This window comes from Ammospiza nelsoni, chromosome 13, assembly GCF_027579445.1.
Source record: "Ammospiza nelsoni isolate bAmmNel1 chromosome 13, bAmmNel1.pri, whole genome shotgun sequence".
Lineage (NCBI taxonomy): Eukaryota > Metazoa > Chordata > Aves > Passeriformes > Passerellidae > Ammospiza > Ammospiza nelsoni.
In genome coordinates this window covers 15,361,517-15,388,834 of record NC_080645.1, presented here as the reverse complement: position 1 = coordinate 15,388,834, position 27,318 = coordinate 15,361,517, and the positions used below count along the sequence as shown (strand labels likewise).

The window sequence follows — 27,318 nt, the reverse complement described above, 5'->3', positions numbered from 1 at the left end:
TCTTAGAATCATTAAGGTTGGAAAAGATCTTTTAGAGCATCAAGTCCACTTAATTTCCTTCTCAAAACTAACAGCATGTCACTTGTCTGCCACCAGAAATGTCAGAATTTTAAGGTGCAGCTGTTCTGAAAAATGACAGAAGCTGGAGAGATGTGCCCTGCCTTCAGCACCACACATATATTAGCTTAACTTATTTTTGTGAAAAGAAAATAAATTTAAGTCATTAACTTGTGTGCAGTGCAGGCTTTGGTGGCCTCTTTACAGCAGCTCCCATTGCAGGCAGAATAAAATTCAGGGACTTGATTCTGGTATCCAAAATTTGCTCATTTTGATCAATAGATCAAAAGAAAACTGCTCTGCCTCCAGAGTGTTGGCTCCCACCCCTGCCTAGGTCCCTCCAGTTGGGTGAGGAGATGTGCAGTGGTCACACAGGTCAGGGTTTGTTTCCAGCACCTGTTGGGAGCTCTCTGCTCACATCAGCTGCAGGGAGAGAGGTGAGTTGGCTGTTCAAACCAGAGGGCAGCACAACAAACCTGCAGTTGTTTGTTCCCCACACACTGGCCTGGCCAGTGCCTCAGTAGATTTTCTGCTGCTGTGAATAACAAGCAGGGTGGTGAAGGGATTCAGTGACACAGAGCAGAGCGCTGCACGCAATCCCCCAGCCTAAGTGACACTCAGAGGAGGATCTTTCTTCTCCTCCTCCTCCTTCTCCAGCCTCAGAGCCCAAGTCTGAATAAAACATAACACACTTGAGAGCTCTTTAAGGCATTCTAAAGGAGGCTGCTTTCCCCTGAGTTTGTTACCTAGCAGAGCTGGAGTTGCAGATGGGTGAAGTGCCCTGTGTTTTATGCAGTTTATAGAAGTGTAGGAGATGCTTTGTAGGGAATGCTAGTGTTCCCTCAGAAGCAGCAGCTGGCATTCCTGAGGGACCAGGGCAAAGTGTCTCCACCATGGGAGTCTCTCCCATTGTCACTGAGGCTGTAAGACAGGCTGTGGGATGGGTTTCATACTTGGTTGAAGTGCTGCTAATTCTGGACTCTGTTCCAGTCTCTCTCTTGGGTTGATGTAGCTCCTTCTGCAGCCCTCTGGTGACTCATGCCAAGGAATGGCTGGGCTGAAAACCCCAGCTGAAAAATTTACAGAAACTCCCCAGTTTGGCTCACTTTGTTTGCACAAACCAAACTATGTGTGCTGGCACAATGGGGAGTGCAGCATCAAATGGGAATGACAAGAGAAATGTATTCATCTCCTGAGATGTGGAGCATTGCTGCTAATGGTGACAAGGACATGATGTGAAGGCAGTTCCCTCTGACCAAGTGGATGCATTAGCCCAGTCTGTTTGTTGGGGCAGGCTTATTCCCAATAAATCTACTGCAAAGTAGATACCTGAAGGTTTTGTGTGGGAGAACCTTGCAGGAACCCATGTGCTGCTATGGGGCTCCTCAGTCTCTTTGGTGCTTTGAGGCTTCTGCAGTGCTCAGACTCATCCTAGGCATCAGTGGGACTGGGATACAGTATTTTTCTTAGGAATTACTGGGGCTGGGATACAGTATTTTTCTTAGGAATCACTGGGCTGGGATACAGTATTTTTGGCCTAAGAGCAATCTTTTGCAGCTGTGATAACATGCTTTGTGCTTCATGTTTTTGTAAGGAGTGACTGGCAAGGGAGATCCAGGCCTTTCCTTCGCCTTCCTCATAAACATTGTCTTTCTTCTCCTGAAAACAACATGTAACTTAGGTGGGAGTCAGGAAATTAGAATGTATCCTTCCTTCAGTGGGTACTGTTGAGTCTAAAAGCAGAGCTTGAAGTCAGATGATTGTTCCTTCTTTTATTGGCACTCAGCTAACCAGAAGATCCCTCTGCAGCTTTGTGCAGCTCTTCTGCTCCCCCCACTTTTCTTTTCCTTGTAAATTGTGCTGAATCATGTTTTTAGTCATTCTGCTAAATTCTAGAGTTACAGACATTACTTTCCAGAGGATGTTTAGTCCTCCCTCCAGCATGAGGCCGATAGTCTCCAGTGTTAAATGAGTCTGTATCCAGGGTTTGTCTCATGAGAAATCAGGTTTTGAAGCAGGCACTGCACCAGGTATCCCAGACAGAGGACATGATTGCTGTTGTTAGAAAAACTGGTCACATGTAGGAGGTCTCTGTTGTCATTCAGCTCCAAATGAGGCTACTCCACTTTTTTTTAAGGTATGTGAGGGTGCTGAGGCCGTGGCAGAGGGTGCCCAGGGAAGCTGTGGCTGCCCCATCCCTGGAAGTGCTCAGGCCAGGTTGGATGGGGCTCACAGCAGCCTGGGCTAGTGAAAGGTGTCCCTGCACATGGCAGGGCATTTGGACTAGATGAGCTTTAAGGTCCCTGTCAACCCAAACCATTCTGTGCTTCTCTACAGAAAGACACCAGAGCTTTATCTTTCTGAAGCAACACAGTCCAACAGAGGGAGCAGAAGCTGTACTCAAACTGCATCACATTTGAAATTGCTTTCTAGAGGAACAGAAATGCAAGTGTTGGTGACTTCTCTTCATTTTTGTGGCCTTGTTGTGGCATTTTTGTGGCACAAAAAAGCAGGATTTGTCATTGCAGCACTGAGATTTAAAGGCAAGGCTCTCTGATAGAGTTTAGCTGATCCAACATTTCATGGATGGGAGCATTTTCCTTCCAAGCCAGTGTCTGTGTCTTCTCAGGCAAGCAGATGGGCAGCATCTCCTCTGGATTGCTTCAGTCCTGTCATGGGAGCACATTTCATGTCCTGCACTCATGTCCTGCCCAAACCCACCAGTGTCAACCTCCCTCAGCCCCCCACAACCCTCTGCTGCTGCCTTGCAGCATTAATTTGGAGGGTTAATGGGATTTTGCTAAGTTAAAACTGCTGTTTTGTCAACTGATGCAAGTCTTCTGGAGAGTGGATGCATTTCTCCAGGGACTGAGGTTGCAAATTGCATGGGTAGAATGTAGCCCTACGTATTACTAAAGAAAAAGCTTCAGTAAAATAGGAAAGATGTGTGTGGTGCAGCAAATCAAACCTCCAGCTGTGTAAACAGATCAATAAACTGATTTGTGTTTGCTGACCAGAAGAAAAATCTAGTTGCAGGTACTCCATATTCACCATTTGTGGTGAAACTAGAGTAATTGGAATAATGAGAAATCCAATGTGCTTCTTCTGTTTGGCGTTTATTCTTCTTTAGGATTCATTAGACTGGACAGGCCTCTCAAGGTTTAGGCTGGTTATGTATCACAGTTCCTAGGCCTCAGACTTCATAGATTTCTTCAAATTCCAAATCATCACACTTGCCATCTTTTAATAAGACTTGAAAATATTGAAGTAATATTATTCCTGCTGTTTAGAGGCTCATTTCACTCACCAGAATCTCATTTGAGTGAAGTTTGAATGCATTTGGACAGCAAAATAGTTCCTGGGTTGCCTCAAATTCCAGATTTCTGCAATTACTTACGCTTGGAAGAGAAAATAATGCTGTCCTGCATGTCCTGAAGATGTATTTCCAAGTACTGTTGTGCCAGTTCTCAAATACTTTTCATTTGAGCATCTCTTGCATTTCTTTTGACTTAGGTAAAAAAAGGAGAGGCTGGAGGTGCTGGCATGATTGTATTTCTGTGAGGGACCATATTCAGAAAGGTAAAAGATTTTAGGGTAAGAGGGGAAGAAATACCCAGGAAAAACCATGAAATTGGAGTTGTGTGGATGTGTTTTCTCCACCTGAGAGGAACAAAAGCTCTTTCAGGGTGGGGATCTTAAGTCACTTCAATTGCCAGTAACAGAAATGAAGATGGTAGTGAAGAGTTCTTAAGAAGTTACTGCACAGAGAGCAAATTGTCACCTGCATTTACCTTCACTTTGAGGGAAAGTTAGTAAATTTAATAGATGTATCATTAGTTGGTAAATTTAATAGCTGTATCATTAGCTTGGATGTCCCATTAGGATTGTTGGGAAGTGGAGAATGAGCCCTCTGTGAAGGAAACAGAATGGGGTGAGCTGTGGCTCTTGGGAGGAGGAGAAGGAAAGAAGGAATTGGGGGTTGATGGAGTAGCCAGGTAATGATGAGTTTGTGATTTTAGCTGAATGAGTAGCTGAAAGGGAGCCATAAAAAAACCTACAGAAATGGGTCTTTAAAAGCTTTCCAAGGCAAGCTTGGAAGAGTGGAGGCAAAGCCTCTTTTTGCCTGGGTTCCATTTGAATCTGGAAGAGGAGCCCAGAGTTTCTCTGCAGCTGGAGACCCCAGTGTGAGGGGAAGGTGATGTGTTCCCAGCTGACATATGGCACCACCTGGGATCAGCTGAGATTATGCCAATGAAGGCTAAATCCTGCAAGTTGATTCCCCTTGCTGGTATTTAACAAATGAAGTACCTTATCCAAAGTCTGTTGGGAATCTATAGGCTTGCAATGGGATTTATATTCCCCCATGGCAGGGCAGATTCAGCTTTGTGGTTCTGTTGGTGTGAATACCATGAAGGTTGAGCTCCTCAATGGTCCATCAATCTTCAAAATAGACCAGTGTGTTCAGTTAAAATTGAATCTTTATTGTGGTTTCCCTGATTAATTTGGAAAGGATTTTTTGCTGTTTTATTTACCTTCTTTATAGACACCTTCATGAGTCTGTGATCAGAATTTGTCCCTGTTCTTTTCTAACAAGCACCTGTTTTTTTCTGACCATTCACTGCCAAGGTACATTTATTTCATCAGCTAAGAAAAAGCCATTAAAGGCAGATTGTGACAAATTAATTTTACTTATATATTATATTATAATTATATTCTTTACAAAGCAGTAGATGAGGGAAGAGGAAATGGCATCAAGTTGTGCAAGGGCAGGTTTAGATGGGGTATTAGGAAGAGGTTCTTCACTGAAGGTGTGGTCAGGCACTGGAACAGGCTGTCCAGGGCAGTGGTGGAATTACCATCCCTGGAGGAGTTCAAAAGGTGGATGTGACACTTGGGGAAATGGTTTAGTGGTGAACACAGCAGTGCTGGGTTAATGGTTGGGCTTGATGGTCTTCAAGGTGTTTTCTAGCCTTAATGGTTCTATGACAGAAAAGCTTAAATGTTTAGAATTTTTTTTTTGTTGTTAATGGATTTAATTATTGACATGTGAAGTGGTATCTGATCTGCTTCCTCCCTGAGTATTTCCATTTCCATTCTGAATATGTTCAGGAACATTTATGTTTTTATTCATGTACCAGTATTTTCTTTATATCAGGTAGTGAATATAATTTTCAGTCTCTTCCCTTGCGTAGTTACTGGCAGTGACCATGTATCCCATTTCAGCTGAGTGAGCCAGACTGTTTTAGTCCTTGTAAGATAAGACTGTGGTACCCTGATCCCCCTCACAGCCAGTTCCTCAGCTGAAGCTCAAGTTCACCTTTCCTGGCCATGCACTGACAGGCTGTGGGCTGGGAGCAGTGCTGTAACTCTTACACCATCCTCCTTTTCATTAAAAATTCCTCCCAGGGATCTGTTCTCTTGCTGGTGCCTTGAGTCTTTTGAAAAGAAAATTGCTTTCTGTAGCAATGAATTACAAACCTCCAAAAAATCAGGACATATCTTTTTTAGACCTTCTGTGCAAGAAAAGGGCATTATTTCTGGTTGTACAGTCAGTGAACCCTGAATTTTAAAATAGCTGGGTGCTTTTCTTCCTCACCCAATGAAGAGAAGAATGAGAGACAGAGAATAGCAGAGTTTTGCCTTTTTAACTAGGCAGGGGTGGGTCCACTCAGTTACATGTATGTCACCATTATTATATGGAAATCTTCATTGCAGAAATCTGCTCAGGCTTTTTCTTAATGCAGCTTGAGATGTGATCTCCACAGACTTGAAACATTCAGTATTGGTGGTTTCAGGACAGGTGAGACCCCCAAAGTACCCAGTGATTGCAGAAACGTGCTCTTGCTGGCTCCATTCACCACCTGGGGTTTTCTGCTGGCCATGCTGCCTCCTCCTCTCTACCCTTACAGTGGGTTTTGTCACATTTTTCTTCCCAGCTTTGTCCACATCCACAGCCCAGCCTTTACCTCATGCTGAAGGAAATGTTCTCACTTCCCACCTTAGTGCAAATACAGTGTTTTGTCACAAATGAAACAATTCAGCATTTGTGGCTGTAGGTGTTTGACTCATAAGTTATTATGGCCATTCTTGGGTGTGCTGGGAGGATATTTATTATAGGACTAATTAATTATTTTGGGCTTATTTCTTTAAAACTAACATATTGTAAAACAAATTTCTTCCTCTTTCTGTGGTAAACATTATTGCAAATTTCTTATATCTAACATTTCTATGTATTTAGAACAGTTTATGGGGTTGTTTCCAGCTGGGCTGAGCTGCTGTACCAAGGTTAACCAGGTAGCAACATCTAAATTCCCATGTTGGGAGTGAGACCAAATTCCACAGCAGAAAATTCTGCCTAGTTTTGGTTCCAGGATCAGTGCAGAGGTTGGTGCTTCCTCCCTAGACATGTGCCTGGAGATGAAGAGTCAGAAGAGCCCTGGGTGTCAGAATCCATCCCCTGTGAGTGATAGGGCTCCTGTGCCTGCAGGAATGGCTTTGTGGGATAGAAAGCACTTAGACAAGAGAGGGTCTTCATGGAGATACAGTTACTGTGCTTCTGGTAGTAGTTGTAGGATTTTGGAAGGTGATGTGAGAAGATGGGGTAGGAAGGACCAGCAGCTGGAGCAGGACATAGGTCTGGGAGCCTGTGTGTGTCGTGGTGCAGCAAATGGAGCAAACACAGGTGTGGGGGAGTGTGACTGAGTGTGACTGCTGGTGAAAGGGCCTGGAAGCAGGGGTGTCCATGTGTGTGTGTCTCTAAGGGCAAGGACAAAACTCCAGGAAGATCTGGGGACCAGATGGACCAGGGAAGGCCCAGCCACTGCTGGAGAGTTGGTTGGGTCTGGGGATTGATTGATGTGGGAATACATAAAATCCAAGGGTTTTGGGAAAGCTGCAAAAGGCAGGCCTCAGAGACAGCAGAACTGTGATCGTAGCTAAGCAGTAGCCATGAGATAGGTCAGCAGAAAAATTATTTAAAAAGTAGAAAAGTAAGGACAAATAGAACAATGGTCTGTGTATTAACACTTGTCTAGAATAACTCCCTAGGCTGCAGAAAAGTTTATCTAGCAAGATACTAGGAAGTATTAAACTTAATAATGGAGCTCTGTGCATTGTGTTTTAAGGTTTACAAGCAAGTATTGTATTTGAGATAAACAAGCATTGTTTTAACCAAAGGTACATGTGGTTATAGCAGTTAGATAGAGCTACTGTCAATGTGCTTTTGCTTTGTGTGATTGGTCAAAGAACTTTAAAAGTAAGTTGTTACATTAAGTTCTTTGTCTGCTGCTTGGGATGTGAGCTGCTGGCATCTTCCCATTGTCATCACCATGTAATGAGACTGGTGCTGGAGAGTAAAACAGCTCAGGGCACGTTCCCAGCAGTCCCATCCCATTTGTGATTTGTACACAGCCCCTGGCCAGTGATAGACTGAGACCCTTGAGTGTGTGCACACGGGTGTGTCAGTGCCTGCAGGGTCAGCTTCTGAGTGCCTGAGCCCAGCTGCTGCGGGGATCTACTCTGCACCTGTGTACCTGCAGATATTTCCCACTAATTCAGCCTCTTCCCCTAACATGGAGTTGTGTCTCATTCTCCTTGGGCAGATACTGCCAGTTACAGCTTGGAAGATTTGAGGATAAAAGAGAGAAGGGAAGCAGCAGAATGCCCCAAAGCACCTTGCAGACATGGGAGGAATTAATTAATCAGCAAGGATGTCTCATTCCAACCACCTCTTTTGTGTTTCAGCCCTGGCCCAGCGTGTCCAACCTGGCCAAGGATTTCATCGACCGCCTGCTGACAGTGGACCCCAGCGACAGGATGACGGCCCTGCAGGCCCTGAAGCACCCGTGGGTGGTCAGCATGGCAGCCTCCTCCTCCATGAAGAACCTGCACCGCTCCATCTCACAGAACCTTCTCAAGAGGGCTTCCTCCCGCTGCCAGAGCACCAAGTCAGCTCAGTCCACCCGCTCCAGCCGCTCCACCAAGTCCAACAAATCGCGGCGCGTGCGGGAGCGGGAGCTGCGCGAGCTCAACCTGCGCTACCAGCAACAGTACACGGGCTGAGCTTGAGTCTCTGAAAAGGAAAATTCAAAAGGAGGACCCCTGCCACAGGTCTGCTCTGCCCTGCAGGTGTGCACACACTCAGTGAGGAACAGCCAGGTTCCTCCCTCCCTCCCTGCAGGAGGTGTCCCCCTCACCCCGTGCGGAGGAAAGGGAACCTCGTGGTGGCTGTGCCAGCCTGCGAGGGTCTCATGCCAGGAACGGGGGAGTCCTTGTGGGCTCAGAGCCTCAAGGAATTAAGGAGCCACGTGGGGAGAAGAGCTCCTTCTGTAGCCCAGGAGCTTGGTTGTTCATAGTTATTTATTAATTCCAGAGCGTTTAGTTTGTCTCACTTGTGTACGGAAAAAAGAAGCAATCACTTGGTGTGTCTGTGCGTGCACGTCCGTGTGTGCACACACACGTGTGGGGGTGTATATGTATTTAAAAATCATGGATACTCAGATTTTGGGCTGGTTTAGTCAGACTCTGTGGTGCCTTTGCAGCGAAGCTGGAGTGAGTCATGTGCAGTTAGAAGTGGGATAGCTGTGACTCACTGCTGTGCTGCCCACCAGCTCCTCGCCAAAGAGATGCCAGACAGCAGTTTTCCACCAGGGCTGGGAAGCTGTGAGATTTCCCCCAAGGGCTGCCATCCTCCTGATGACGTCAAGGGCTCACTTGATGACATCAAGGGTTTACCCCTGGAATTGTCCTTTTCCTGTTTGCAGCAAGACCAGTGCCTGTCATGCAGGGTTTGTTGTTCTTGTGGCTCCGTTGTGTCTCTGATGTGTTGCACACCTTGCACCCTTCAGAAGAAGATTGAGAAGGTTTTTGTGTGCTAAGGGGAAAAAGAGGGGGGAGATTTTAGGGATGTGCTTCCCACCCCAGAGGTGGGATGGGCTATAACCACTTGTAAGCACAGTGTTACTGACCATGTCACTGCCCCAGAACTTTGGTGGTGCCAGGCTGCTCCCTGCCTGCAGATTTGACAGGGCTCCCCTGCTTTGTGTGCCTGTGCAGCCCCAGCACTGCCATCCCTGCTTTGGGACAGTGGTGGTGGGAGCTGTTGGGGTGGCCACAAAAGGCTCCACAGCATCAGGGTAGGGGCTTGGGTAGTGGAAGCCCAGTCTGGGAGTGTCAGCAGTAGCAATACCCTGGAGACATTGTACAAGTGCCCTAGAGCTGTGAGGGGTGACTTAAGTTCACCAGGAAAAAGCTGCCTTTGAGGAGTCCTTGTGCTGTGTGGGTGATGAGGTGGCCTCTTACAAAGGACTCTCAGGGGAGGTGGGGGCTGCAGAGCTGAGCTTTCTGCAAGCCTGCTGAGATTCTCTTCCCAGCTAGTTAGGGCAGCAAAGTGGGGCTGATGGCACAGGCACAGGATGGATTTGGCTTCTCACGGTAGCAGAGACAAGATCAGCAGTGAAGGAAAATGCTGGGGTTTGAAACTTTTCTTACAAAGCCACAGAATTTGCTTTGCGCTGTGCCCTTGGGAAGGGCTTGCTTGGCTCTGGGCTGGAGATGCAGGCAGGTCCCAGCTCAAGGGTCTGGTGAGTTTGGCTTTTCCCAGGATTGATGGCTGTGCCACTGTGTTTCAGTGTCAGCAGGGCTGAAGTGGTCAGTCCCATCTCCAGGGAGCTCTCACAGTCACTCCCAGTCAGCAAACAGCCAAGCAGCTTTAATGGGGGAAGATTGGAGTTTTCTGTGCTAAGGTAAAAAAAAATAAAGGGGGATTTCTGGGGGTGTGCTCCCACCCCAAATGTGGGATGGGCTGTAAATGAGTGTAACCAGCCTGGTGTGCCAAGCATGTGGTGGGGAATAGGGCAGAAACTTGAGGACAGCCACTGTGTGTAGCAGGAGTGAATTCAAAATCATTTGCATTGTTTTTCATGTTGTTTTGAAAACCTCACATCCTTTGCAGGCTGCTCTTGCTCTGAGCAACCCATCCTCCCATGTCACACACAGTCATCAGCATTAACAGATACTGTAGAATTTCCTATATTTGTTTTTTTCAACTCTGTGGACTGCAAACAGAAATATTTTCAGCATCTTTTACCTCCTCACATTGTTTTTCCCTAGTTTGTTACCAGGAACTATAAACTAGATGTGATTTCTGACAAAGCAGGCAGCTTGCCACGTTTTGCTTCATAAACAGTTCAGTGTCCCTCATGGTCCTGCAAGCAGCTCCCCAAAAGCAGGAGCCCCTCCTGGGCCAGGATCAGCTGGACCTTGGGGTCCTGCAGATCAGATGGTGGCAGGAGGCTCCCTGGGAGCACTTCTGCTTCTGAGCCATTACTTGAAGAGGCTTTGGTGTGTTTGGAGCATCACTCCAAGCACTGTGATTGCTTTTTCCTCCTGGCTGCTCCCATGGCCCTCCCCAGATTATCCTGCATTTTTATCCATAAAACAGGGATTTTATTTTGCCTGGTGAGGGGGTCAAACTGATGAACTGAGCCAAGACCTCTAGAACGGAGACCCTTCCCCTTAACCACTAGACTGTCAAAATGCACAGGCATCATGCAGAGATCTGCCCATGCTGTTCCTTTATCCTTCCCTTATGGGATGAGGAATGCATAAAGCTCTGGGCTAACCAGGCTTATTTCTCCACCTTCACAAAGCAGAACAAGAATCTTCTCTTCTGTGGCAATTTTTGCTTCATTGATCTTTTCCACAACTGTTTTTTCACCAGGGGAAGTTCAGAGTGATTGTTTGTGTTTACTTTGGGCTGGAATATTTTTTGAGGAGCAGGAGGTTGCTGTGCAGGTTCCTGACAGTGCCAGGATTTGGTGGTGATGCTCTGTGACTGGGGGTGAATTGGCAGAAGGAGGATCCATCCCATAGCTGAGAGTGCTGGATATCTGCATCTGCTTCTCTGTGGTATTGAGGTGTGTGCAGTCCTAGGGCACTCCACTGCTTGGGAACTGTGGGAAGAGGACCAAGGCCATCCCATAAAGAGCTTTGGCTTTTCTAAAAAAAGAACTCTAATTCCTCTCACAAATGCAAGGTTTTCTTGTTTGCATGGAAAAATCAGCGTAAACTTGGGAAAATCTTTACAGGCTTTCCTTCCATAGTTCAGTTTTAACTCTTGGCTCACTCCCTCTTCTCTTTCTAAATCAAATATTTGTAGGAACTTTGCAGCCAGCCAATGACATGTGGCCAGAGGGGAGATGAGCAGAGCTCTGTCCAAGTGACCCTGGAGTCCTCAGTGATCTTTCCCTCAGTTTGGAAAACTGTGGTGATCCAAATGCCACGTTGGAAGGTCCAGCTTAAGAACAATTCCTCAGGTGCTTTTTGTTCTTGCAAGTGGGACAGATTTTCAGTTGGTCTGGTGTGGAGGGGGACAGGCAAAGTGCTGTAATTCTGAGCCATGGTCCAGGTGCCTTCAGTCTGTACTCTAAGAAGTTCTTCACTGTGAATTACCTTGATCATCTGTCTTCATTCACCAGGAGCAGCTCAGTGCTCAGTTGGTCTTAAGTCTCAGGAGTTTACACTTTTCAGGAGTGCCTTTTTTGGGGATTTTAGAAACTAAAATCTCTCTGAAAAGTTTTTTTCTTCTCTTTCATTTATTTTTTTTAATGTCCTTCTTTGACTCTTACTGGTGGTTCTTAATTAGGCTCGCAGGGTGTTTTTGGGAAACTTCCCTCCTGAATGTGCAGGGAGGACAGAAGTGACACCTGCCTGTTCCAGACCACCACAAATCTGAGTGCTTCTCTTTTGCCTGCTCTGGCTCACGCAGGGGAGGTGGAGTTGGAATGACACCTAGTGGCAAATTGTGGTGTGTCCTTGTCCCAGCACAGCCCTCTCCTCGCTGCTCTTTGAGTAGTAAAAAGGGAATTAGGGTGGTTTGTCTTTTGGAACTTAGCAGTACTGTGTGAAACAGTCCCATCCTTTTGTCCTGGGAGTTTGGCTGCTCTCTCAGGGGAGAGAATTACAGCTTCAAAGAATGTGGCCTTTTGGTTCCTTGATTTTTATTATTTTTGTTGAAGGTAATTTGAAAAGAATGTGAAAAAGTCTTACAGAAATTGCATTAAGGATCTAAAGATTTGCATCCAGGTTTTGAGTGTGTAGTCTATTTTCCTAAAACAGAAATATCGGTCCATTTTTATTTACTTCTCACTCAGGCTTCTAAAAATCCTGACACATCAGCCCAGTGGGTGTAGAAACCACCCTTCCTGAAGAAGCCTGTGCTGTTGAACACTGCAGCTGTGATAGCATCCAGATGCTCCTGCCCTGTGTTGTTCTTGGAAGCACACAGCTGTACGTGGAGGAGAGCTTGAGAGCCTTGTGAAGGGCTTGGGCTCAGACTTGGCTTTGGTAGTGATGTGGAAAGCAGCTGCAGTGCAGGGCCTGCTTCACGTGTTTGTTCTGGATGTGATAAACCCTCATGCTCTCCTTTGGAATCTGGGCATTTTCCTCTTTTAGGTGAGATATTTTCTGTTCTGGTGATTTACACTATTTCTGAGGCCCTGCCCTATTGCTCAGTCCTGTTTTCTACCTGGGTGTTTGGCTGCAGTACTAAGAGAGTCAGCTTTTATCTGATGCACAAACTGGAATAGGAATGGTGGGCAGCAGCTCTGGGTTTGGCTCTGCAGGAGCTATGGCAAGTCCAGGGGCAGGGTAGAAGCTTCCATATGGTGCCTTTGAGGACCTGCAGTGCAGGCTCAGCTCAGTCTTGTACCACATAGGGCAATCACTGTGTGGCTGTTACAGGCTTCTGCTTAGGCTGTGTGGGGCTGTATTGGTTTAAGTAATGATACTTAAAGATTTGGAGGGTTTGAGGTGGGATAAATTAAAATCTCAATTGTTTGACTTAATTTAGTTTTCTAAATGATGCAAAGCAACACAGACATTGGCTTCTTTGGCACCAGTGTGAGCCCTAGAATTTGCAGGGAGGTTGGGTTGTCCAGGCCTCTCATCCACTCAGCTTTCTCCTGGAAAGTGTCACAAAGTGCCTCTACCACTCTGCATGAACCCAGTCCCAAATTGCCTTCACCACTCTTGGGAGGGTTTTGGTGCTTTTTTGACCACTCAGTCTCCTCTTTCACCCTGGATTAAGAATGCAGCACTCCAAGGCAGGTGCCTGCATGTCAGCTGTGCCTTACTGTGCAGGAAACTTCCCAAAGAAATAAATGTGAACATCAGGGATGTGCTGTGGCAGGCAACATCACAGAGCTCAGTGCCTTCCACCCTCAGTGTGCCAGGGTCAGCAGGAGCTCTGCCTGTGACAATTGTCCCTTTCCCACTGTCCTCCCCTGCCTGGTGGTGCTGCAGATGTGTGATGGGTGAGCTCTGGCTGCTGTTGCCGAGGGCACTGCACTGTTTGTTTGCTGAATGTGGAATCGGTTCCTGGAGCAGTGAGTGTGTTACAAAGCAGCAGCTCCTGGTGTTACAAAGCAGCAGCTCTGATGCCCCGAGCTTTCCTGTTGCCTTTCCCTACAGAAGGACCTCCCAGGAAGCCCTTGGGATCCGAGATCTTCCTGCACTTGCTGTTATTTTTGGTTGCCCAGTTTCCGCTGCTGGGTTGGAACGGTTTGGAAGCGACTCTGGTCTCATCCACTCGGTCTGTGTCACATCCAGTGTCCTGTTCTGTGCCTTGCCTTTCGAGTCCTGGCTTTACTCTAAGGACTGTCCTGTCACATGAGGTGGGACCCATTGTAATTAGTCTATAATGTTCACATTAGAGTGTACAGAATTATTTATTTGTTGTACTCATTCTGCTAAAACATGTCCATGTATTCTGTGTACCCCACGGCTCTGCTGTCCTTACTTGTGCCTGGTGGATCACCTGCAGGCTGGCTGCTGCAAGACAATTCCAGGCCTGATTTCCAGGCTGGGAATGATGGTCACTAAGTCCATGGAGACCCAGGAGGTGCTCACCCCTCTGTTACATTCTTAGATCACAGCAACAGGTACTAAAGTGCCCATCAGAGGGTTTGCTGGTTTCTGTACTGGAGTTGCCCAAAGGAGATCTTGTGCAGGGCTGGGATGTCCATGGGTGCCCTGGATGAGGCAGGCACTCAGCCTGTTGCTGGAAGGTGCAGCTGGGAGGCTGGACAGGCACTTTGGGACATTCTGTTTATTTTTCATTGGCTGCAAGGTGGTAGACTGGGCCAGAAGAATGCTCTGGTTTGTCCACAGCCACTCATCACCTCTCCAGTTTTACTCTGAGCAGCTTTTATGGATGAACAGGAAAACTTGTGAACAATGTACACCCCTCTTGAGACACCTCCTCTCCAGGATTTTCCAAGGGCAGAGGACCCCATCCCAGTGGTGGCAGAGCTGACAGAGAGCCCAGCACACAGACCAGGTGACCCACAGTGCTGCAGTTGGTCATTCCTGTTTGAAGTTCCCTATAGCCCCAGTTCTCTCTGCCTGCATGGTCCATCCCCACATCTCTGTTCACTTGCCTTTAAGGTCAGTTAGATGCTCCCTGCAGGGCAAACCACTAAAAAAACTCTAACTCTTATTTGACCACTAAAATTTGTTAGCCCTAGGCTTTACTTGAGCAGATTTGTATTTATTTTAACTCAATCATATGGGCCAGATTGTTAATGTTTGCCTTCCATTGATGTTCCATACCCCTCCTATAGTGTGTCCCTGTGCAATGTCACTCTCTGCTTAACAGAGTGATTACACTTTGGGGGCTGTGATTCACACAGCAAGGGTGTTGTATCACCTTCACATCCCTGGTAAGGAAAACTAAACCCCACAGCTCATGTTGGGACAGTCTGATCCTACTTCTCTCCACAATGCCTTATCACCAGCTCTATTTGGAGCTGTTGGGAGCTGGATTGTAATTCATTGAGCATGTGTCTTGCTACTCTCATGTCACACAAGACTTTTTTCCCCACCAGCCATTGTCTCGAGAACCCATTTGAGTAAAAGCCTGTCACCTGGCTTGAAATTTGTTTTCAGCTTCAAATTTTCGTTTGCAATTGCCTGCAGTTTCCTGCTGTTACCTGGCAGATCTATAGGGGTGAAGCAGTGTGCTGTCCTCCAGCCATCCCCTTCCACCATCCCCAGGAGCTGGAGCTGCCAGTGGCACTTCTCAGCTGTGTTCTTAGCTGCTACATGAGTCATGGCTCTAAACTGCAGGCAGGGATCCTTTAGGATGCTGTGCCCCCACCAACACCCACCTCCCACTGCAGCTGGGCAATCCTTTCTGGTGCTGAGCTGCAGCTCCACACTCCCTTCCCTGGTGGCACCTGAGTCAGTGGGAGGACCATTCTCCCAACCTTCAGCACTGCCTGGGGTGCTGCCAAGGTGTGCTTGAAGACCCCTTGAGCCCCAGCCAGCCCTGCTCCCCCTCTTCCTGAGCATCCTGTCCTAGTTTGGCAGTTCCCCCTGGATCCCAGCTGGGCACCAAGCTCCAGCTGCGGGAAGGAGAGAAGCCCCAGGCTCCTCCATGTATCTTCCACCCCACTCTGCATCATGAGAAGAAGGAGGCAGAGACAGTGCTTGGCACAAGTAAAAGCTACTACTTTATTACTTTATTAATGCCACTGAAGGGATCAGGCTGGCAGCAGCTTTACCCCTGAGCAACAACAGCATCGATCCAGTTACGGAACTGGCTGACACGAGTGTACATGGCCGGCGTGTTGATGTTGCAGTTGGAGGTTCCCCAGGAGACAATGCCAATCAAGGTCCAGCCATTCCCAGTCTGGTACACCAGAGGTCCACCAGAGTCACCCTGTGGAGAAGATTCCTGCTTAGTGCTCCTGGCACGTGCTCCAAACTGGTCCCAGCCACCTGAACCCCTGTGCACAGCCGGGTGTTGGGGCTTAAATATAGGGGTCCATAAGGGCAAGACCTTGTGTCCCCTGCTCCTCCACCCTCCCTGTGATGCCATGGAAGCTCAGCAAGACCCCTCATATCCTCCTCCACCCACCCTGTGCAGCTAGAGCTTGGCTCCTTACCTGGCAGGAGGTGGCACCAGCCCCACCGGCACAGATCATGGAGCTGGTGATCTGATTGCCCCAGTACTGCCTGCACTGGCTCTGAGAGATCAGGGGCACGGTCACCTGCTGCAGGACTGCTGCCAAGGCTTGGGCTAGGGGAAAGAAGCACCATTAGATCACCTCAGTGTCTGTGGGTCTCCTGGAATGCACACAGGTGCCCTGGGCAAGCTTTCACTGGTGCACGGGTGCTACCATACAAAGCACCTTCCTCCTCCGTGCCAACAAACCCCTTCTTCCCCAGGATCACCTCATGCAGGCAGCCCAGAGAAAGGGCAGGCTTGTGCCAGTGCACAGCCATCCCTGGGTTACACACACACCCAGCCCCTCAACACACGCCTGCGCCTGTGTGCACACTGGTACACACTCAGACAGGGCTATTCCACTGCCCAGCTCTCCCCCTTCCCACATGCACAGGAGATGTGACCCCCACAAGCACCCCTGGACCTTCAGAGCCCCAAGGAAGAAGAGCAGCTACGCACAGCCCTCGCAGAGGCTGCAGCTCACGTACAGTTGGGGTTGGTGCGTCCCCAGCCGGTGGTGACAGCCCAGGCGTTGGAGGGCAGAGCCAGGTTGGCAGGGGCCAGGCAGATGGTGGACACACGGGCCCCCAGCTGGGCAGGCGTGGACAGCCTCAGCAGGGTGATGTCATTGTTCATGGTGTTGGGGTTCCAGCCAGGGTTGGTGATGGCCTGCAGAGACAGAAACAGCACAGCCCTTCATGGCTGCCCCGTGGGAGCAGCCCCGGCGCAGAGCTGCAGCCCCGCCCCAGGACCCGCCCGGCTCACCCTGGACACGGTCTTCACTTGGACGGGCTCGCTGTTGGAAGTAAGGCTGTATTCCCCCAGGACAACAACGTGGGAACGTGGGCTGTGAGAGGTAAGAGGGAGTCAGGAGCGGTGTCCAGACAGCACCCAGGGTGGGAGCAGCACTGGGGCAGCCGCCATGGAGACAACTGGGGAGAAAGCCCTGGGCTGCTCAGGCCTTTGGGGCTGACCCAAGTGCCACTCAGAGATGCCCAGGATGCTCTGAGCCCCTGGCCCTGCCAGCAGCACTGGCATGGGCTGGCTGGGCATCGCTCCTTACTTGAAGTTGCAGTGGGCAGCTGTGACGACCCAGTACTGGTTGATCAGGGAGCCGCCGCAGAAGTGGGATCCTGTGGTGGTCTGGGGAGGGAAGAGAGGAGAGGAGCTGGGGCTGGGCAGGCTGAACACCCCCAAGCTGGGGACAGGCAGAGGTCCCCTGGCAGCCAGCTGGCCATGCCAGTGCTTAGGGCAGTGCCCAGGGAGGGGGACAGTGCTGTACCTGCAGGGACACCTGCCAGGGCCATGAGCCGGGCACGGCGTTGTGCCCATTGACAATCCTCTCGCTGTAGGCCACCGAGGGACTGATGGCGGGCACCCCACAGCCTGCAGGAGAGGCACAGGGAACAAGGGTGACCCAAAAGCTCAGGACTCATATCTGGGGGCTGCCTGGGCTGCTGTGGGTGGCTGTGTCACCCTCCTTGGCATCCTGCTGCACCCCGAGGACCTTCCCACACCCATGTGCAGCACTTACCTGAGACGGCGCTGGCAAGGGCCAGGCAGGCAACTACCCACAGGAATGCCATCCTGAAAGGAGATAGTCTGAACCCCTGAGCACCACGGGTTTTTATAGCAGCCAGGGAGCCACGTGGCTCATAAGTGACCAGGTTAAGGTCCCCCTGTGGCCTTGTGACACATTTAGGCAGCAGTGACGGGCCAAGCCTGGCACGCACACAAAGAGGGACATGGGAAGGTGCTGTCAAAAGACACCTGGGGGGCTTGGGCTTTTGCTGTCATGGGTTGTGTTAGTTGTGACTGCAGGCTGCGGCGCTGGAGCAGGAAGCACCACAGGGCTGTGCTGGAGGGCACAAGAGGCTGGTTGTGGGCACACAGCTGGGGTAGCAGTGGGGCTGGACATGCTGGCAGGGGCACCTGTTCCTGCAGTGGGAGGTCATCCCATACTCAGACTTGTTTCAGATCTACTGGGACTAGAGCTGTTTTTTCATATGGCCATGAAGTCCTGGCCTGGGCCCACCTGGATGTTCCCAGGGCTCAGGGTTGAACACTTTGAACCATGTCTGAGGTTCAGGTGAGCAAGTCCCATAGCCAGTGGGGGCAGGTGGGGAGAGCAGGCACCTTCCCAGGCAGGTGAGAGTGTGGCCAGCTGGGCAAGCACACCATGAGCCCCAGGGGGAACAGTGGGCACCTCCCCAAGCTGAGGTTGAGCCCTTCACTGAGCATCCCCCTAGCACTGCAGCCACCTGACCCAGGGCTGGGGAACATCAGCCCCCTCTATCCTGGTCAATGGGGTGTGTAGTGTGTGCATTATCCCCTGTGTTCTGGGTGATCTCCCAGGCTGGCACAGGGTGCAGGGAGCCAGGTCTGGGGTGATGCTGAACCTGGGGGTGGATCCCTCCCTCTCTGTGCCACCCACATACCCCAACCCTCCAGGGAGCAGAGCTGGACACTGGGGTGCAGAGTGCAGAGCTTAGGCCTTTATTTCCAACAGTGGTACCATGCAAGGACAGTGGGATGTGGCTCATCCCAGGGTGGGAAGCGTGGCAGAGCAAGGAGGTCTCCCAGGGCACTGCAGGGGCTGGGCAGGGTGTAGGCAGAGCCACAGACTGCTCCTGATCTTCATATGGCACCTGGGAGGAGATGCCAAGGCCTGGGCAGCAGCACAAGAGGGAGGGAGAGCCAGTGCTCAGGGTGGTGCTGCCCATCACAGAGGAACCTTGGAGCAGGACAACACACCAGGCACAACCATGCTCTCCATGCAGCTTGGGAGCCTCCAAGTCCAGTCCTCCTCCTGGCAAATGGGCCAGAGCCAGGGGTTTGGCAGGTCAGCAGGAACTCAGAGCTGTCCCTTTGTGCCAGCAGGGATAGGGCTGATGTCACTGTCCAGGATGAGGAGACCACCTTGTGCTCTTCTCCTCAGCATCCCTGAGCCATGATGAGCTGGCTCAGCTGCTCCCCACTGGCCATGCAGGGCCCAGCCTGGGGGAGCAGCAGCACCCAACTCCAGGACTGAGCCCAGGGTACCTCCCATGGCTGAAACCCTCCTGCCAGCCTGGTCCCAGCAAGGCTCCAGTCTGCCTCAGAGCTGGAATGGTGACTGCCTTCATGGCTAGTGTGGGAATCCTTAAAATCAGAGGGTTTTGGGAAAGCTGGAGAAGTAGGCCTTAGAAACAGAAATAGCAAAGAAACTTGGAGCTGGCTGGGACACACTGGCTCAGGGGGCTGTCTGGAGACTTGGGAAAACCCAAACATCTCTGCAGCCCCATGGAGACATGAATTTGTCCCAGCTGCAGATTCCTGTCCCTTCTGCAACTCTTCTTTCTCCTGCAGGCAGTGGGCCTGAGCAGCCCTCAGTCACTGTCCCAGCATGCCACCAAAATAGCTACAGGTTGAATTTCCCCCAGTCCAGGTATCCCAGGACTGGTGCTTGCAGGGAACAGTCTTCTCATGGGGCAAGACCAGAGGAGGATGGCCTTTATCCAGACTGTCCCCAACACAGTGCTGTGTGTAGGGGATGCCACATGTCCCCTGTTCTCCCCCTGCACAGCCCCTAGCTGGGCCAGCAGGGCACCAGTGCCAGGCAGGGTCAGGCACACTTGCCCTTGCGAAGGCAGAAGGGCAGCTCGGGCACAGGGACCAGGATGGTGCTGAAGATGGGCCGGTAGCCCTCGGGCAGAGCCTGGGGATGCTGAGCCATCATCTCCAGCACCACGTGCCGCACCTCCTTGGAGACGTCCCCGCGGATGTCCAGCAAGGTGGAGATGTGCTCGTCACTGGGGAGAGAGCCAGGGGTGAGTGAGCACTGCTCGTGTGCTTCAGACCTCGCCCCATGCACAGAAGCCAAAGCCAGGGGAAAACTGGTACTTTGCACCAGGCCAAGTAGCATTTTCTTGAAAACAATCCCCCCTCACCAACCTTTTGAATTTGGTTTTGACATTTCCAATTTGGTGTTTTGTTACTTTTCATAGTTTGTTTGGCCACCAAATACAGATGTGCAAATGCCATAGCAGAACTGCTGTTTTCTGTTTTCACCTTTGGCCTTTTTTTTCAAGAACCCCTCAAATCTGGAGCATGGGAAAAGGAAACCTCAGGGAGAAGGGGGTAAGGGCTCAGGTTACTGCCTGCTCTGCTGTGTCACCTCAGAGGGTGCAGGCCAAGAGTGTCTCTCCTGGGCAGGCTCACACCCGTCCCCTCCTGCAGGGAATACCTTACCTGACATCGGGGTATTTGGTGACGAAGCCCAGCACCTCCAGGCTGAGTAGTGCTGGGTCTTTGAGGCAGATCAGCTCCCGCAGGGCAAAAACAGCCTCCAGGCTCTGCTGGCCCCGGTCCAGGCCCTGGGAGGGAAAGCAGCCACGTGTGACACCCAGAGGATGTCACTGCAGTGGCTGGGGAGCCAGCTGCATCCTCAGTGCCCACATGGGGACCGGAGCCCCTGCAGCTGGTGTCTTCCCATGAGCATGTCCCACCCATCAGGGGCTGCTGGGCAGGGTGATGGTCCCCAGGGTCCCTAATCCAGCCAGTTCCTCCCATATTGGCCTCACAACCACCCAAGTGTGACAGCCCCATTTGCTCGTGGGCTGTGGGCTGGAGGGGAGCAGCAGGGTGAGGTGATGCTCCCTTTCCATGGTGCAGCCCCAGCTCCCTGCACAGCCAGGCTGCTCTCACCAGGCCACAGAAGAGCTCCCGGAGCTGCGTGGCATCCTGCAGCAGGCGGTGGCACAGCTGGCCCCGCTCCTCCCGGCTCTTGCACACCATCTTCCTCTGCAGCAGCGCCCGCAGGTACTGGTTGGCCACCAGGAGCTCGCTCTCGGCCAGCAGGAGCTGGGCAGGGGACAGCTGTTAGTGCTGCCATTGCCTGCGTGTCCAGACCCAGCTCCCCAGGGAAAGGCAGAGGCAAAGAGGGCAGATACAACACCAAGCCATGGGAACAATCTCCTGGGAAGCCCCCTGACCGAAGGGACACAGAAAACAGCTGGATTTGGGGGAAGCCCTTAACATCTCCATGTGGCGGTGCTCTCTGCACTGCCCCAGAGGACACAGACTCCTGCATCCCCAGCACCCTGCACCCCAGCACGGTGCCCACTGCCCAGCCCTGTCCCACAGACAAGCAGCAGCTCCAAGGAGGTACCGTGAACACGGGTTTCCTGACACGGGAGAAGTCCTTTGCATACTTGTCAATCACTTCACACATGCTGCCGACCAGCTGGGACCCGGAGAGCCACTTGCGGGAAGGCAGCTGCAGGCAGAGGGGCTGCAGGGAGCAAGGAGCAGTGTCTGTGCAGTGTCTGTGCCCTGCACCATCGCACAGCTGCCAGCTCAGGGCAGCACAACACCCACAGCTGCTGCCTGGCACCACGGCCACTTCGCCTTGTGAAGCCCCAGAGCCCCTGCTGCCAGCCAAAACTCAGTGTAAAATCAGCAGAGTGGTAAAGTTAGAAAATTATGGAAACACTGGGGCTGTCCCTCCCTGACACCCTGAGAGCCTCATTTTGGGGCTTTATCTGGGTCACGATGCACACCTGAGGTGTGGGCAGTGAGCTGCTCCTCACACACCTGCTTTTGGCCTGTCCTGCCTATTTTTAATTTCCACTTCTCCCCACCTCCCTTGTGTAGACATAACATGTTTTTTGATTTCCTACTCCTGCCCTGCTGTCCTTGCCTGTCTTCCTGCTTGCAGGCACACACTCCTGTCTCTGCTAGGGCCACTGCTGCCTGCAAGCTCTTCACCCTTTGGCTCTTCCTTTGTTTTGCTGGCATTCAAGCCCTAAATAGTAATGCCGTTAATTATTCCAGGTTTTTGGTCCAGACTCCAGGAAAGCTAAATTTGACTACACTAGCAGGAAACGACTCAGGCAGCTGCACATGGATTTGTATCCTCCACACAGACTTTGCTGCTCTCCAGCTGGTTTTCTGCCATGGAACAGCCAGAAGAAGCTGAGGCAGCTCGGGGGCGCTTTGGCTGTGGGCTCTGTCCGTTGGTGATTTGGGGGCCATGAGCCATCTGCCCAGCGATACGGGGTGCTGCTGTTGGTGACAGACATCGGGTGCTTTATCAAGGTCTGGGGGACAGGCTGGCAGAGATGTCTGCAGGGTGATAGCAGGGCACAGAGTACATGGCAAGGACCCTGAGCAGGAATGAACTCGAGTTATAGTAGGGCTGTTATTGCTGGGCTCAGCTTTGTTGCAGCCCTGTCAGCCTCAGGTGCTGGACCAACATACCTGCAGGTCCAGGAGCAGTTCCTCCAGCAGCAGCTGGGTGGCTTTCTTCTGCATCCTGTCTAGAGCAGCCTGCAGGGATCCAGGGACTTCTCTGCAGGCAGTGTCAGGGTGCAGGGAGGCGACAGAATTGCTAGGAGAGAGAAGAGAGGGCACAGGTAGCCTGGGAAGCATAGTGGGAACGCTGCCCCAGCGAGGATGGGGGTGGGTGTTGCTGCAAGAGCTCCCAGGTGCTGGTGCAGCTTACCTGAGAGCCAGGTTGTTGTTGAGCACGGCCAGCAGGTGGGAGATGTAGTACTTGGGAACGGCCCGGTCCTGCTGGTGCTCCTTCCCGCACTGCACCAGCGCTTCCCGCAGGCTGCAACACAGCGAGGCAGAGGAACCGTGACGGGCAGGCAGAGCCACCACGGGCACCTGGCCCTGGCATGCTCCTGGGGACACATGGACCTCCCACAGCCCTCCCAGCTCACTTGGGTCCTGTCAGATCCTGCCACCAGGTTGAAGAGTGACAGGTTGTTGGGCAGGGTGGGGCAGTGGGACCCATTCTGGCTCCCCTTGGGAGGGCTCAGCAGACATTTGGGGCAGCAGGCCCTGAGAGCTGATGTCCCCAAAGGCTGAGACAGCTGCCCCATGGGCAGGCAGGCTGCTGAGCCTTCTGTGAGCTGGATGAGCATTGGGTGCCCCACAGCAGATCTCCAACCCCACCTGTGATGCTCATGGCCCCAGGGTCTGTGAGGGTGGGCAGGGGTGTGCGGGGCTCCACTGACCGGCCCAGGAATGCCTCAAGCTCCTCCACGGCCATGTTGTAGATCTTCTGCTGCAGAGAGTCAGTGATCAAGGAAGCCACCTGGATGTTCTCATTCAGCATCTGCAGCACAAGAGAAAAGTGGAGGTGATTCAGGGAGAGCCTGCAGGCCGTGGAATCCTTTCTGGGAGGTCTCAGCATGGCCATGCCGTATCTGTACCCATGTTCTTGGGGTCCCACCTGCATGACAATGGCAGGCAAGGCTGACTGGAAGAAGCCCTCATGGTCTGTCTCAGGTTCCTCTTCCCTGAACCATTCCTTGAACTCCACATCCAGGGTCCTCTGCATCCACTCGAACACGCTAGCCTGCAGGATGGACACCCACCACAGGCAGCCCAAGAAGCCAAGTACAGACTCCCTTGAGACCCAACATAGCACAGCAAGTCCTGGGCCTCATCCCAGGCTCATGATGAGCAGATGCTTGGCTCAGTGGGAGTCCCCGTCCTGCTCACTCACCTTGACTTTCATCACATATCTCCTCTCTGTCTGATCCACAAGCTCAGAGGACATCAAGGGATCCAGAGCAGAAACATCCACTTCTGGGAGGAGGTCGGGGTGACCCATCATCTCTGGGCTGGAGGGCAGAGGTGGGGCAGGGTTGGAAGGCCTGTTTTCCAGGAGTTCCTACCTGTCCCTCTGCCTCCTGGTCATCACCTCCTGGCAGCCAGAGACACTCTCCCAACCCATCCATGAGCTGGTGAACAACCCAGCTCTCCACAACCTCCCTCACTCGGGTGGTGCTGACCTGTGGTACACACGGAGCGCCCACTCAAGGAGAAGGAAGAGTCCCTGTTTGTCCAGGTCCTCCCGCAGGATCTCCTGCAGGTGGCTGCTGAGGGCCTGGTGGTAGGTGGCAGTGCAGACGCTGAGGATGTTGTAGTGAGCTGGGACACACTGGACCATCAGGTCCTTCACCACACACAGCTCACACACGATGTCTTTCTGCAGCGCTGCCAGGTGCTTGGCCAGCCCTGGCCCCTCAGCATCCAAGCGGGGAGCACGGAAATGGCCTCCTGTGATGGTGTCCTGGAGGACCTGGTAGAACTTCTGCCTCCAGCCCTTTGGGCGGCCAGGGGGCAGGAAGGTGGCCTCCAAGAGCAGAGTGTCATCTATTTTCTCCTCCCGCTCGATGATCCTCACAGCAGTGACAAAGAGAACGGGGTCCTCGCGCACCAGCCGCAGGCTGCTGCCCACAATGTCCCACAGCTGCTTGGCCAGGCTCTCGTTGAGGTCCTGCAGGCCACTGAAGTAGGACAGCACAGTTGCCTGGGCACCGGAGAGCCCGCGGAGGTGCAGCTGGGAGAGGATGTCATCCCGAAGTTGCTCCACCACCATGAGCTCCACATGGGCCTCCAAGAGATGCTGCCCATGGAGCAGCTGCAGGATATGGGAAAAAACCTCGTGGACTGTGGGAGAGGGAGAGATGCCAGCTCTGAGTGTGGAGATGAGGGGGTTTGCACCAGGGACATAGATGCAGGTTATCAAGGAGATGGTGAGGGGAAAGGTCTGGGGCTCTGGGAACACCACTGGATCAGGCCTTGGGGAAGCAGGGATATCTCCATTCACCCAGCTGGCAAAGCCTGAGTGACCTGCTCAGGCTTTACCACCAGCCCTGCACAGAACCCGTGGTTGGACTGAAGTTTTCCCCAGTGCTTTCCAGCCCAAATGGACCAGGACTGGGCCACTGCCTTACCTGAGAAGATCTGGGGCAGCACCTGGACCACTGAGGCCAGCTGCACGTGCTCCTCCATCAGCTTCCTCATCTGCTGGAGGCCCTGGAAGTGGTCTGCGCTGTCGAGCAGGGCCCACCGTGCAGCGCCCAGGTCCTGGCACACGCCCTGCACCTCCTGGGCCGCCGAGCGCAGCTGCTCCAGCCCTGCACTTACCCCCTCCAGGTAGGACTGGACAGTTGACTGGGGAGCAGAAAAGGATGGAGGGCACTGGAGTAGCTCCAGAAGGCAGGAGGACCCCACACCATTTGCCCCAGCCCTGCACAATCTGTGTTGCAGCCTCTCAAGGTCCAGGATAAACAGTAATCTGATGTCTCTCTCAGTTTTAAAAGATTACTTTGTTTCTGCAAAGGTGCAATGGATCACAGGGTCTCTATGTGCCCCCAAGACATGAAGGACCTCAGTGGCCATATAAACCCTCCTCCCAAATGGAGTGCCATCGTTTCCAGCCCTGCAGTGCCACTGGCACATCTCCATGCTCTATCTACTGATTTAATTCCCAATCCTGATGCCAAGAATTCCCAGAAGCAAGTTGCTTTCACTGAGGCCTGCCAGACAATTCATCCAGAGTCAGGATAGGAGAAACCATCTCTAAAATTATCAGGAGAAAGTTGTGGTGATCAGACTGATTCAGTCCTGAGGTTAATAATTCCTTGGGTCATGCAAAAGGGGATGTGGGTGAGGAGGCAGGAGTGCAGGGGGACTGGGACAGCCCTTACAAATATGTAGAGATGGAATTTTCCCTGTGGAGACCCACAGGCAGGGACAGTTTGGAGCTCTGTGCCTCCTCCCAGCCATGGGGCAGGGCAGCCTTTGGGGCTGGGACAGGGCAGTGATGGGGTGTGCTGAGTCCTGCACATGGAATGTGCTGAGCCCCCTTGCTGTTTTATTTTGAAGGATTGTCAGAGACACAGCAGACTCCTTTTAACACTTCAGGCATTGCCTGGGGTAAGGCAGAGAGTGAAGGGGGTCTTCTCCCCTGGCAATTGCACTTCACCCACCAAACACCAGCCGAAGGAACAGATTTAGCCAAAAGAGGACGTACAGAGGATTCATGGCACAAGAGGGGACCCTGGCTGGGATCCCTGCCTGAGGAGGGGGTGTGGCTGCAAGTGTCCGTGGGATGGGCAAACACACACCTTCAAACGGGACTGGATGGAGTTGTTCCTCTGTGTCTCCCGTCTCCGGTAGTGCCCGAGCCCCTCCAGTTTCTCGGGGCGGTAAAACACCCCTGAGGCCCATTTCAGAGCAGCTCCTCTCGCCAGCTTCTCAGCCTTCTCTGCTTCCGGCCACTCCTCGTCTGGGGATGAAGCCAGGGGTCAGTGAGCACAACCAAGGGGCAGGAAGGGCCCCTGAGGCCCGAGGCAGGAAGCTCACTGCCAGTGCACTTCCAAGCACACACGGATGTGGGAATCTGGGCAGCGTGGCACCTAGAGGGTCCTTCTGCAAGAGGCCCCCAAGATGCCACCACCACAGCTGTGGCAGCAAGAAGCAAAGCTGCCCTGGGGTGCTGTGACTCAACCTGCCGGCTCAGATTGTCCCCAGGCCGGCTGCTTCCCCAAACACAATGCTGGGTTGTCTGGGGGGGTCTGTGAGCAGGGGAAGCTGTGAGCAGGGTTGAGACTCCAGCAGTGAGTCAGCAGGAGGGATGGGGAGATGGCAGCTCTCGCAGGAAGGAGAGCCAGGTTAAGGTGAGGATTGGAGACTCCTGGTCTCCCCAAAGCACCCACACAGCTGTGTCCCCCGTGACACAGGGTCCAGAGCCATGCCAAAGAGCTCCTGGCCACAGTGGAGGGCTGAGAACCAGCACAGTTATAACACACCATTCCCAGTCCCCAGTGCCTGGTTTCATCATTCCCCCACCCCATCCCAACCCCAGCCACTCCCTGCAGCCCCGCGCGGCTGTCACCCGGTGCCAAGCCAGGCTCCTGCCCTGCTGGGGAGCCGCTTGGGGACCAGGGGATTAGGGAGGAGGACAGCGGCTTTGAGGATAAGATGAGCGGTGAGCAGTACTGCCCCGGCGCCGGTATCACCATCAGGAAGCACAGCCAGGCTGCCACCCCGCAAGGACACAAGGCACCAGCCCCGGCACGGTGAAAAGGAGGGTGGAGGGGGTGAGGCAAAGGGCAGGGGAATCCCCAAAATGTGCTGCAAGCAGCAGCATCCGTTCCCTGCCCGGCTCGCCGGCTCCCCGGAGAGCATCATCCCCGTTACCTCTGGGGCTGGCGGCGCGCTCGTCCCCCGCAGACATGCCCATGGTGTGCAGGCTGCGCGGAGCGGCGGGGCAGGGCAGGGCTGCGGAGGAAGCCGGCTGCCGTTTCCTCAGCCGGAGCAGCCGCGCTCCTCAGGGCCTCATTGTGTTCCCGCAGCCGCGCTCAGGACGTCAGGAACGGGGGGCGGAGGGGAGGGGGGACACGGGAAGGCACCGCGACAGCCGGAGGTCTGGGCAATAGGAGTCACGCAACCAAGGGATCATTTAG

At 52.4% G+C, this 27,318-nt stretch overlaps 3 protein-coding genes across 3 annotated transcripts in view; 1 reads left to right on the top strand and 2 right to left on the bottom strand.

Annotated features, from left to right (window-relative positions):
* The window catches only part of PSKH1 (protein serine kinase H1), a 29,486-nt gene extending 16,584 nt beyond the window's left edge, over positions 1-12,902 (top strand). The window contains exon 4 of the mRNA XM_059481657.1: positions 7,801-12,902. Within this exon, the coding sequence (XP_059337640.1) occupies positions 7,801-8,118 (318 nt within the window). The 3' untranslated portion in view covers positions 8,119-12,902. The remainder of the gene's footprint in view (positions 1-7,800) is intronic.
* A 2,714-nt stretch (positions 12,903-15,616) lies between these two features.
* Positions 15,617-17,652, bottom strand: CTRL (chymotrypsin like). The gene is made up of 7 exons (XM_059481664.1): positions 17,601-17,652; positions 17,349-17,452; positions 17,130-17,209; positions 16,832-16,913; positions 16,555-16,735; positions 16,005-16,138; positions 15,617-15,778 (listed from the first exon to the last, which is right to left on the bottom strand). The coding sequence occupies exons 1-7, from the start codon at positions 17,650-17,652 to the stop codon at positions 15,617-15,619; spliced, it is 795 nt and encodes a 264-aa protein (XP_059337647.1).
* Positions 17,653-18,602: 950 nt separating this feature from the next.
* On the bottom strand, positions 18,603-27,208 carry EXOC3L1 (exocyst complex component 3 like 1). The gene is made up of 13 exons (XM_059481338.1): positions 27,053-27,208; positions 25,978-26,138; positions 24,802-25,021; positions 23,854-24,514; positions 23,565-23,682; positions 23,289-23,414; positions 23,071-23,171; positions 22,551-22,661; positions 22,307-22,436; positions 21,216-21,338; positions 20,753-20,908; positions 20,297-20,421; positions 18,603-19,857 (listed from the first exon to the last, which is right to left on the bottom strand). The coding sequence occupies exons 1-13, from the start codon at positions 27,093-27,095 to the stop codon at positions 19,671-19,673; spliced, it is 2,262 nt and encodes a 753-aa protein (XP_059337321.1). The 5' UTR covers positions 27,096-27,208; the 3' UTR covers positions 18,603-19,670.
* Between the last annotated feature and the right edge of the window lie 110 nt (positions 27,209-27,318).